At 30.1% G+C, this 13472-nt stretch overlaps 1 protein-coding gene across 1 annotated transcript; it reads right to left on the reverse strand.

Moving 5' to 3' along the window:
* Nucleotides 1-759: 759 nt before the first annotated feature.
* LOC124909586 (histone deacetylase 2) lies at nucleotides 760-8969 on the reverse strand. The gene is given in 13 exon segments (XM_047450252.1): nucleotides 760-1120; nucleotides 1231-1318; nucleotides 1920-2006; nucleotides 3820-3870; nucleotides 3974-4018; nucleotides 4421-4562; nucleotides 4687-4853; nucleotides 6858-6926; nucleotides 7911-7973; nucleotides 8318-8368; nucleotides 8370-8436; nucleotides 8618-8673; nucleotides 8757-8969. Coding segments are annotated over 13 exon segments (1179 nt in total). The 5' UTR covers nucleotides 8955-8969; the 3' UTR covers nucleotides 760-1025.
* Nucleotides 8970-13472: the final 4503 nt, after the last annotated feature.

The raw sequence follows: 13472 nt of genomic DNA on the forward strand, positions 1-13472 counted from the left end.
TCATTATTGTATTGTCCACTATCCCTACTTTTTATTCTCATTATTGTATTGTAAATTATACGATAATTTAATTTTAATAAGAAAAGTCAGACTCATTGTCTGTATACAGTTATCTCCCTAAAAACTCACAAACTCTACATAAAATCTACAAATTGGAGGCAAGATTATTCTACAGAACATGATCTTCCTAAATAATGTTTACATTTGTAGCTCTTTTACTTCCCATATGTTTAGGAGCCAACCTTCTTTCAGGATGGACTAGATTTTTAAGTTTTTAAGGCATTCTAGAATTTAAGGTCACCTCTTTTTGAATTTTTTAATAAACAAATTATGAAGTTTCGAAGAAAAAAATCATCTACAACTGTCTGACAAGATTTCATTCTACGGAAACAAATACAGATCAATGTCTGAAAAGATTTCATTCTACGGAAACAAATACAGATCAATGAGCTGATCGGGCAGGAAATGCGTGAAATGAACTATTCTTCCACTTTAAGATTCAAGAAAAGGGAGGACAAGTTCTGAATATCAAGAGTTGAGAAAAGAAATTGAGGTGTGCACAGCTAACTGCTGCAAAATAAGCTGCAAAATAATTGTGAGTGAGTGAAGGAGATAGAGATTGTCATTTAACCTAAAATTTTAAAACATTTATAAATAGTCTATCAACTAAACATATTTATATAAGATGTTATGCCGACAAACCCAAGTTGGAGCCTCATGTGGGTTAAAGATTTTGAGCCCTTGTACCAAAATATCATATATGTTCAAGCCCCAATTTGGTATTTTGACCAATTAAAAATTACATATGCACGAATGTCAGCATTACATATTGTTCATTTGCATCTCTTAGAAGTCCAAACAAACTAAATCAAACACTTTCTCAGGTTAATTTTCTCTTCTTGTTTCTACGCAAGTGCAGAAACAATTCAATCTCATAAACGTTTTGGCTTTGAAATGTGTGCAGGTATGCTATATGATACAACAAAGGAGCCTAATATACATACTCTGGTTGAAAGAAAACTCCACTATATGGTCCTCCCATGCATGTCAATCAATCGTTTATTTGCAAGGTTTGAAATTGAGTCAGCTATTACCCTTGCACTGGATTTCATATACCCTCCTGAAAGAATAAGGAAATGGTTAAGATGAAACACACATTCAGTTATGACTGCATTTGGAAGCAAGTCAAATAAGACAGAAACACACATTCTTACAAATAAGATTGATTACCTGATGTAAGCATGACGATGGGAACTTTTTTCTCTTGAGCAAATCTGAAAACTTTCTCATCCCTTCTTATAATGCCTTCTGGACTAATCTGTTTGATAAAGAAGAGAACAGAAAATGGTATTGAAGAATAAAGAAAAACAATTATAATAATAAGTAATAATCACCTACAGAAGATTATGAACCAAGAATAAACCAAATAAGCATGACTTTGTAAAACAGATGCATTCTGGAATTATGAAGCACATCTACATTTTAGAATAAACCCAAAATAGATGCAACCAAATAAGCCTAACGCAGTGGGGATGGGATCACTTAATACATTAGCATTCTGCTAGCAGTACCCTTAAATTGATTACATAGATAAATCTCATGCATAAGATTATATTCTTTAGTCATAAACTAACGAGAACTATTGCCCAATGGCGGGATTTCATCATATATGGATGTGCAGAATCATAACTAAGAAGCAAACTAAACCCTTTTGAAGTGGGTGATTTACTAATTAATGAAAAGAATTATATTATGAACTGATCAATAGGACATAATCTCAGGATACTATAGCATTCACTTTCCTATTGACAGATAACTAAAGAACATGTTAACAAGAAAACCGTATTTTTTGGATAAGTAATAAATATTTAACAAGGCGGGCATAAGAATTTTAAGCAAAAAATTGAGAAAGAAATAACCTTTAATTGACCCAATGGATCCCCATCAAGAATATCTGTGCCTGCATTATATACCACCAATTGGGGGTTATATCTTTCTCCAGCAACCTAGAATAATATAAAAAGTCCATTATACACCACTTGCAATAATACGGCCAGTTCAAAGACCAGATATGAGAAGGCCAACATTTCTTGTTCTTTCAACTATTAGAGAAGTATCAAGAGTGAAAATTGAAAGATTAAGAAGGGAAGTATACATGGCTTCAAGGTTAACAGTAAATGCTATTAGTTGTTTCAAGGGCTGTTTGATGAGTCAATTACTTTGTGTCGGTTATTGTTGACTGATTTTTCCTGGGATCAAGGCTTTGTGATATTTTGCCTAAAGGTCTGTTAAGTAATTGCTTAAGTAATAATTAACAGAAAGGCCTATTTTATTGATTGAATATACTTGGAAGGCTTGTTGACTCTATTCATTATAAGAAATAAAGATTAGTAGGGAACAGTACGGGCTTAAAGTGAAGATGACTTTGATACATTGTGGAGACTTTCTTGATTTGTTTGATTTGAGTTGAATACAACAAGGCCAGTTTGAATTACAATGGTATACAGTATGATCAATTGTTGAGCTGATTTTGGTGAGGCTTGTTTGTTTTGAGGCTGGGTTTTATTTGAAAGCTTGTTTGAACTAGAAAAGAAGGTTTGCTTCTCAATACCATGAGTTTCCCCTATCTCTATCCCACCAGAGATACAAGATTCCCAGTGTGCGATGCAATGATGTTAAAAGTTGGATTCTCTATCCCATTACAGATACAAGATTCCAGTGTGTGATGGCAATGATGTTAAAGGTTGGATTCGTTCGGCTGAACGGATATTTCACAAGAAAAATACACAACTGGAGAGTCAATTTAAGATAACAAGCAATATGTTAAGAGATGCAAGTGAGTGGTTTACATCATTCATTCTTGCAGGAATTATAGAGTTGCGTTGACATGGAAGGAATTTACATAGGCATTGAGGAAACACTTCAACCAAACTCCTATGAAAATTTGTACAAAAGTTTTGTTAGATCTAAATTGGAAGGTAGATAAGAAATTTGTGATTAGCCTCGAATCAAGAAGAGTAGAATCGAGAAGAACAGAAGCAAGGCAGGACAAATTGAAAGTTTTGTTAGACGGAGTAGCAAATCTCATGAAGAAACTAAGTCTGACATATTCATTGCTGTTGCCTTATGCGGATCTAAAGTTTAAGTCCAAAAACAAAGAAGACAAGAACATGAGATCTTCCGCCGAGCCCCCACTTGAGTAGGATGATGCACCCCCTCTCTCAGAAAAAGAGGCGATGTCATTGGTTAAATAATTAAGTTCAAGCATCCTACAAAATGAAGAAGGTGGAGAGATTATTAAGGAAATAAGTTGAGAAGCTTCGTTAATGTTGCAGCCTACGGAGGATATGGAGTTGGGGATCGGGAAGAAGTGTACGAATGAAAAATCTTCCTCCAAATTAATTATAACTGCAAGGCAACTCTCAGATGAGGAGAACGATGAAAAGACACTTGTTGAAGAATTCTTACAAGATGAACCTGAAAGATGACGTTAAGGGAACCTTGTGCAATTGACGGTTTTGAAATTAAGGGAGCCTTATTCCCTCTTATCTCACTTCAATCTTCCATTATCACATCTCCTTCTATTAATCTTTTATCCCATCTTATTCTTGGATTAACCTTGTTATCGGTTTAAGCGTTACAAATTATTCACTATATCAAAATTTCCCTTTTTTACAGCTTTGTAATGGAAGGTATCACAATTATAAAATTATGCAAATGACTCCCAATGGTATCATTTCATGTTTTAAAGATGTAACTGTTAATATTGTAGAATCGATTAAAAAAACTAGAGCTCCAGGATTATCTTCAGACATGTACCTGAAGTGCTTCATCTAACTTTCTCAAGTACTCATTTGTTGCAGTCCCACTCTGATCAAGGTACAGTGATCAAGAAACATTAGAATTAAATATCTATAATAATTCAACAAAATTAAGTAATGTATGGATCCATTAATTAAAGTATGTAACTCACCTTCACTGTAACTTCCTGACTAATGTATCTTCTGGCCTCATAATCCTACATGATGGAAAAAAATGACTATGGGTCATATTAGTATAACTTTGACTATTGCATGTCAACTTCTCAGCTGCAAGAATATTCCTGACCAGGAGAATCTATATTTGTACACAATTAGTCAGACACTCACATATATGCATGTATTTGAAGAATTAGATTAGTTAAGGCCTAAGGGTATATTTCTCTTTCATGCTAGCATCCTACATTAAAAAAATAAAAGGGTATGTCTCTTAGTAATTTATTTGAAGAGTCATATTATGACGTTTTTACTTGTAGCCTATATGGAGGCTTGCTAGAGTTCGTGTATAAATCATTGTCATTAGTAAAACCACTCATTTATGTTTTAACATAGAGGAAACACACAAATATACATATAATAATGAATGCCCCTAATATACTTACAAATGGATATATTTGTGGATTGAACATATCCAGGATGTAGACTTTTTCTGCTGCACCAGAATTGCTCATCGAAGGTGACTCGTGAGCAAAATCCATTTCATGCCCATTGCCTTGATGTGCATCAAGATCAATTATCATCACTCTGCAATTCACTTGCAAATAATGAAGATAAAATCATTTTGTGGCTATATGAGAATTTTGATACCAGAAACTGGGTAAATAAATGTATTGGGTCATACTTAATGATGAGTTGCAAGTGCATTTACCTTGAAATATTTAGAAGGGTAAATGCATAGTGTATACACAGTGAGATGTCAGCATAAACACAAAACCCCCCTCCTATCTCAGCAGAACAGTGATGAAACCCACCACCAACGTTAATAGCCCAACCTCGCTCCTTAGCGAGCTTTGCTGCCAAAATGGTTCCTCCCACCTTTAAAAGGAAACTTTCTTTTGTAATCAAAACGGAAAATGGAGGAAGAACGTCACCAGATAAAACTATAAAAATTGAGCTAAACTGAAATTCATATATCAATCTAGACAAAGTGTCTAAAATATACTATGAGTTGTGGTTGTACGTATTATGCTGCCCATTCTAAAAGTCACATTTATCATTGTCAATATTGATTAACACCAAGTGGTTGGAATTATGTCTTACCAACAAAAGGGTTATTAATGTTTATCTAGGAAATTGTTCTATCATTTGGTTAGCCTATTTTGTAGTTCTTCTAAATTGTAACATCCTTTGTAATAATTTAACAATTCCAATTATATCAAATCCTCTTTCTCTTCAAATTCTACAACAGTTCCGCTATCTCATAGAGGTCCAATACCATAATTAGTTATTATGTCACCATGTCACTCATCCACGCCTTAGTCCATGTGGTCCACTAAGTATGGAGTCTTCTCCAGCCTCCATACAGAGTAGAGTTCCTTCACAAACTGTCCTCTTCTGCATGTGAGATCCAAATTTATCTTATATCTTTACTACTCATAAACAATCTATTGCCTCTTATGAACACCTTTCCAGATATTTATGTTCCTTTTGCACTTTGACAAGGTTAACACTCATTCACTCATCATCCTTTGTCTAATTTATTTCTTATACACATTTACTGCCTAGATATCATTGTTTTTCCTTGTCCGTCAATTCAAAGTTTATTTCACTTGTACTAGGAGACATTGTATATTCCTTATCTTTCTAAAGAGGCCTAATTAGATGCTTGACCTTTTATCTTGGGAACTTGAACTTAGTTAAGGTCCCACCTTCTACCATGCGGTTGGGTGCCATGTAATGTTGACCATCAAATATCACCATGATGGTTCTATTGTGACATTACATGGTATGATCGGTTTGAGACTTCTCTCAAGTAGCTCATTGTAATGCTATACAAGTTATTTATTATTGTTAATTAGGGGTGGCATATAGCTCCATTAGATGTTAAAAATACATTCCAATATAGTGATTTCTTTAAGAAGTATATATGGAGCAACTACCAAATTATGTTGCTTAGGTGGAGAGGCTTATGTATGTTGAGGAAATTATGAGTAAAATATGTGTAAACTTTATTGTGAGGGTAATACCCTTTATATACACAGTAATTACAATTTACATTATCCCAAAAATTATGGGATTTATTAGGTAAGGATTCCATTATAGAATCAAGGTATTTATGGTAGTGATTATATCTAAGAATCAATGTACTAAAGTCAAATGAATTATCCAATTATATAAAAAATATATTGGTAATTCCCTTCATTAATTATAGTAATGCGTTAACACTCCTTCTCAAGTTGAGTTATATATGCCCAACTTGCAACTTAACTATTCAAATCTTGTTCGGGTCTTGGTGAGAATGTATGCATTCTGATGAGCAGTTGGAATGTAGGAGACAGATTTTCTTGCCTTCAATTTTCTCCAGTACGAAGTGTCAGTCAATTTTTACAGGTTTGGTTTAATCATGATGATCTGGATTTTTTACTATGCAAATAGTTGATTGGTTATCACAATAGATTAGAGTTTGAGAGTTTTTATGGTATTCTCAGTTATTCTCATATGCCAAGTGGCTATGACTTCTGCCTCAACACTACTTTGAAACACCACATCTTATTTCTTGCTTCACCAAGTAACTACATTTTCCCAAGCATATGCATAACAAGGAGAAATTGATGTTCTATCCATAATATTGTCTGCATGATCAGCATCAGTATAAATTTCCATTCATCTATCATCACTATTTGAATAATAAGCCTTTTCCAAGATTGAACTTGAGGAATTTTAAAATCATGTGAATATAGCCCCCAGGTGTTTATTGAGTATTCAATACAATGCTACAAATGTTACAGCCTTTCATTTATATTCATATTTATGAATAACAATTTTAGTCCATTCAAGTCTCAAAATTAAGAAAATGAAGTTTGCATATTGACAAATTACCTGTTTACGAAATGGATAAAGTACTTTCTTCTGCAAAAGACAGTTAGGGAGAACTGCTACAGGAGGGATCTGAGTAAAAGAAATTTGTTAGTTAAAATTCTAAAATGTATACTGGTGCAGCTGAAATCTTGAAGAACCATGAAAGCTTTTTATCTTTTCTTTCCTTTTCATGTCTTTTATCCATTTTATTTTTTTGGGAGGGGACAATCAAAGGAGGAAATTCAAACCAGAATAACTCTTACTAGTCAGTACAAAGTCGGATTAGAACTCTAGTAGGAAACAAAGGGGAAACGAAGATGTTAGATATAAATAATCTATGTATATATATTTATTTCATTTCCTATGAATATGGCAAAGAATATCTTGCCAAAGGACACATGAATGGCTCACAATTTCATTTTGCAACATTACCATTGGGATATAAACATTATAATATCTAATATCCCAAAACTATCCACAAATCCAAGTTATTGAGTTTTAAAATTGACTTAGATTTGCATCATAGTTTTATGTTGTTTATCGCTCTATGTTTCGCTCCCCGCCCCGCCTCTCTTGTTTTGTGTCCCTGGCTCTATTGTTTGCATCATCTCTAGTCATTAATCACTCATTGTAACCTTGTTTATACATCAGAAAAATAATACCAAAAGCTTAGAATCTTTCTTCATCAGTAAGCTTCCATATTGTGTCTCTCTTCTGTTCCATTCACAAATTACAGCATGGCTTAATCCAGTTATCTTACACATCCAGACAACACAGTTTTGGGTTACTGATGATTTAATTCAGCGGGGATACGAAATCCTACACCATATAATATAGCATAGAAAAATAAATAATATATCACTACATTCCTTTCTCTGTACATATAATATCAAAGTATTCATGTCTAACCGCTTATTATTAAGCTTCCCAGGAAGTATGTCAGGCACAATGAGATAATCAAATCTAGCAGATGGACAGAAAAGAAAATTCTAAACAGAACCAGATCAAGAAAACTAAAGATTCTGAATTGGAGCTAGTTAAAATTGCAAAATATCCATGAAACAACATTCCTACCTCAAGTATAATGGAAAGTTTCAAACTGTTCTTCAGACTGTTCAAGTACGACTCTGAATGCACCTGTCACAATAAATACACATCAACTAATAAAAAAACATGTAGCGTATTGTTTGATTTGAAACTTACGAGTATCGAGACAAGAAAAAATCAATAAATTGTTGCTGCAAAAGGATACGATTCAGAGAGTTAAAAAGGAAAAATAGAAAAGTAAATCAATTGCCTAAAGTCCACATGCGGGATCATTGAGTACAAACTTCAGGACCCATCAAGTGATTAAGTTCATTAAGCTGTTCCACCTGATGTATGAGTCTTGTATGCACAAAATTAAAGGAATAGTAAACTTGAATATCCTTCAGATACTAGGTGTACTAAAAACCAGAAACAAATAAGAGAAAAGTGTTTACCACTAGTAGATCATCCTGTGTAGCTTCCTGAGGTTCAACTATACATTTTTTTTTCCAGAACACCATCAGTGATTAAGAAGCAACAGATGCGACCCCATTTAGAAGAATCAAATGGATGTCTGCATATATGAATACTAAATATGTAAGTGCCACTTCAATAATCAACTCACCCGCTACTAATCAGATAAGAAACGCAACAAAGACAAGATTTCCAATCAGGAAACTAAAGGATAATTCATTGAATTATACACTCCACAAAAGGTAATTATTACATGATGAAGAAATTATTTAGTTTCTTACAGCTTCTCGATTCCAAGAAAGGAGATATCATAGGAAGATGAATAAATTACAGGAACCTGACACATGAAAACAAAAAATAATTGGGTCAATGATAGAACAAGAGAATTATCGGCAAAATAACATTTCATTTTAGCTTTACCTTAGAAGGAGGAACGTCCAGATAAAGTTTGCTCGATAGAATTCGGCTCTTCCTCATGGTTTGGGCAACAGTGGCGGTGGAGGAGGTGCAAGTCTCGGTAGAGGAGGATAATGCGGTGGATGAAGTAGCAGTCGACATGAAGAGAGAGAGAGAGACAGACAGAAGATTAGAGAAAATACATCCCAAAATGAATACCATTGACAACAATTGTAGAAGATTTCTACATGTTCATCTTACAACTCCAAATTAAAAATATTATCTAAAAGATTTTATCATAATTAATTTTTTAATTAAATATTTTTTAAAATTTATAATTTAAATATTTTATAAGTTTATAAATTAAAATTAAATCTTACTTATTTAAATAAGGAACTTATTTAATTAATTTTATAATTATAAATTTTTATTTAGTGATTTTATTATTATTATTTAGAAGACATTGAATTTTAGAAAATAAATAATACCATTTAAGAAACTTGATTCCATGAATTTACTCGATAAAGATATATATAAAATATTATTTATATATAAATATTTAAATAAAATTAATAATATTTAAAATTTTGAATTGGTTTTAATTTGTAAAATTAAATTAATCTAAATTTAATGTTTACTTATATTTTTAAATTCTATATAAAAGTTCAAAATATTTAAAAGAAAAATATAATAGATGCGGACCAATTATAGAAATAACAACATTCATTGAGTAGGAAGAAAAGTAATTTAGAAAAAAAAATTAACAAATATCTAATTTTGAATCAAATTATCAATTAAATTATATAAAATTTTGTTTGAGTGTAATATTTTTTATTATTATATATTTATTTGAAAAATAAAAATAGTAAGCATTATTATATATAGATTGTATTGTTGTTAATGTCGCGCGTTTAACCGTGTATAATTTAAAATATAAAGTTAGTTGGTTAAAAAAAATTACTTATTTTAATTAAGTTACTAGTTTGAAACATATATATACCATTTTTTATTTTATTTTAACCATTTTAAGTTTATGGGTGGATCAACCAACGATTCGACTCAAATATCTATTACTCTCACATATATATTCAAATTAACCACGTGACGTGATAAATTCAAATTAAGCATTATATATATATATTCTTATTAATGTTGCACGTTCATTAAATTTTGTGTAGAATATAAAATATAAAGTTAACTTAGTTTGGTTAAAAAGTTTTACTTATTTTGTTAGATTGTAAGTTCGAAACTTACATATGGTATTTTAATTTTATTTTTAAACATTTTAAATTTATGGGCGGGTCAACCACGATCCGAGACAAATATTCATTACTCTCACATATATATCCAAATTAACCACAACTCTCAACCCGACATATTCAAATTAAACATTATATATATATATATTATATTTTATGAATGTCGCGCGTTCATCAAATTTTGTGAAGAATTTAAAATATAAAGTTTTATTAGCTTAGTTAAATAAAGGATTTTTCTTGTTTTGTTAGGTTGCAAGTTCGAAACTTACATATAGCATTTTTAATTTTATTTTAACCGTTTCAAATTTATGTGCGGGTCAACCACGATCCGACCCAAATATCAATTTACTCTCACATATATATCTAAATTAAACACAGCTCTCAACCCGACAAATTTAAATTAAGCAGTATTATATATAGATTATATTGTTATTAATGTTGCGCGTTCATCAAATTTTGTGTAGAGTTAAAAATATAAAGTTTTATAAGCTTAGTTGGTTAAAGAGTTTTACTTGTTTTTTATTAGGTTGTAAGTTCGAAATATACATATAGCAATTTTAATTTTAATTTTAACCGTTTCAAATTTATGGGTGTGTCAAACCACGATCCGACCCAAGTATACATTTACTTTCACATATATATTCAAATTAACCACAACTCTCAACCCGACAAATTCAAATTAAGCATTATATATATATTATTTTTATGAATGTCGCGCGTTCATCAAATTTTGTATAGAATTTAAAATAAAAAGTGTTATTAGTTTAGTTGGTTATAGGGTTTTATTTGTTTTGTTATATTGCAAATTCGAAACTTACATATAGCATTTTTAATTTTATTTTTAACCGTTTCAAGTTTATGGGCGAGTCAACCACGATCCAACCCAAATATTCATTTACTCTCACATATATATCCAAATTAACCAAAACTCTCAACCTAGCAAATTTAAATTAAACATTATTATATATAGATTATATTGTTATTAATGTCGCTCGTTAATCAAATTTTGTGTAGAATTTAAAATATAAAGTCTGATTAGCTTAATTGGTTAAAACATTTACTTGTTTTGTTAGATTGCAAGTTCAAAACATACATATAGCATTTTTAATTTTATTTTTAATCGTTTCAAGTTTATGGTTGGGTCAAACTACGATCCGACCGAAGTATTCATTACTCTCACATATATATCCAAATTAACCATAAATCTCGACTCGACAAATTCAAATTATGCCTTATTATATATATATATATATATTATATTGTTATGAATGTCACGTTCATCAAATTTTGAGTAGAATTTTAAAATATAAAGTCTTATTAGTTTAGTTGGATAAATGGTTTTACTTGTTTTTGTTAGATTGCAAATTCGAAACATAAATATAACATTTTTAATTTTATTTTTAACCATTTCAAGTTTATGAGTGAGTCAACCACGATCCAACCAAAGTATTCATTTACTCTCACATATTTCCAAATTAAGCACAACTCTCAACCCGGCAAATTCAAATGAACAATTATTATATATATAGATTATATTGATATTAATGTCGCGCGTTCATCAAAATTTGTGTAGAATTCAGAATATAAAATCTTATTAGCTTAGTTGGTTAATTGTTTTGCTAGGTTGTAAGTTTGAAACAATAATATAACATTTTTAATTTTATTTTTAACCGTTTACGTTGATGGTGGGTCAACTAATGATCTGACCTAAGTATCCATTTACTCTTATATATATATATATATATATATATATATATATATATATATATATATATATATATATATATATATATATATATATATATATATATATATATATATATATATATATATATATATATATATATATATATATACATATATCCAAATTAAGCACAGCTCTCAACCCGACAAATTCAAATTAAGTATTGTTATTATTATATATATTATTTTTATAAATGTTTCGCATTCATCAAATTTCATGTATAATTTAAAATATAAAGTCTTATTAGCTTAGTTTGGTTAAAGAATTTTACTTGTTTTGTTAGATTACAAGTTTGAAACTTACCTATAGTATTTTTAATTTTATTTTTAACTGTTTCAAGTTTATGGACGGTCAAGCATGATACGACCCAAGTATCCATTATTTTTACATATATATCTAAATTAACTACAACTCTCAACCTGACATATTCAAATTAAGCATTATTATATATATATATATATATATTATATTGTTGTGAATGTCGCGTGTTCATCAAATTTTGTGTAGAATATAAAATATGAAGTCTTATTAGCTTAGTTGATTAAAGGATTTTATTTTTTTGTTAGGTTACAAGTTCGAAACATATATAGCATTTCTAATTTTATTTTAACCATTTTAAGTTTATGGACGGGTCAACCCACGATTCGACCCAAATATCAATTTACTCACACATATTTATCTAATTAACCATAGCTCTCGACCCGACAAAATTAAAATTAAGCATTATATATATATATATATTATATTGTTATGATTGTCGCGTATTCATCAAATTTTGAGTAGAATTTAAAATATAAAGTTTTATTAGTTTAGTTGGTTAAAGAGTTTTAATTGTTTTGTTATATTGCAAATTCGAAACATACCTATAACATTTTTTATTTTATTTTTAACCGTTTCAAGTTTATGGGCGGGTCAACCACGATCTGACCCAAGTATCCATTTACTCTCACATATATATTCAAATTAACCACAACTCTCAACCCGACAAATTTAAATTAACATCATTATATATAAATTATATTGTTATTAATGTCGCGCGTTAATCAAATTTTGTGTAGAATTTAAAATATAAAGTCTTATTAGCTTAATTGGTTAAAACATTTTACTTGTTTTGTTATGTTGCAAGTTCGAAACATATATGTAGCATCATAGTTAATTTTATTTTTAATCGTTTCAAGTTTTGTGGGTGGGTCAACCAACGATCCGACCCAATTATCAATTTCTTCCCACATATATATCTAAATTAACCACAACTCTCGACTCGGTAAATTCAAATTAATCATTATATATATATTATATTGTTATGAATGTTGCGCGTTCATCAAATTTTGTGTAGAACTTAAAATATAAAGTTTCATTAGCTTAGTTTGGTTAAAGAGTTTTTACATGTTTGGTTAGATTGCAAGTTCAAAACTTATTTATAGCATTTTAATTTTATCTTTAACCGTTTTAAGTTTATGGGCGGGTCAACCACGATCCGACCCAAGTATCCATTACTCTTACATATATATCTATATTAACCACAACTCTCCATCCACATATTCAAATTAAGCATTATTATTATTATATATATATATATATTATTTTTATAAATGTCGCGCGTTTATCAAATTTTATGTAGAATTTAAAATATAAAGTCTTATTAGCTTAGTTGGTTTAAAAGTTTTTCTTGTTTGATTAGGTTGCAAGTTCGAAACATATATATATATATATAATATTTTTAATTTTATTTTTAAC

This window comes from Impatiens glandulifera, chromosome 7 (genome assembly GCF_907164915.1).
Source record: "Impatiens glandulifera chromosome 7, dImpGla2.1, whole genome shotgun sequence".
In the NCBI taxonomy this organism is placed as follows: Eukaryota; Viridiplantae; Streptophyta; class Magnoliopsida; order Ericales; family Balsaminaceae; genus Impatiens; species Impatiens glandulifera.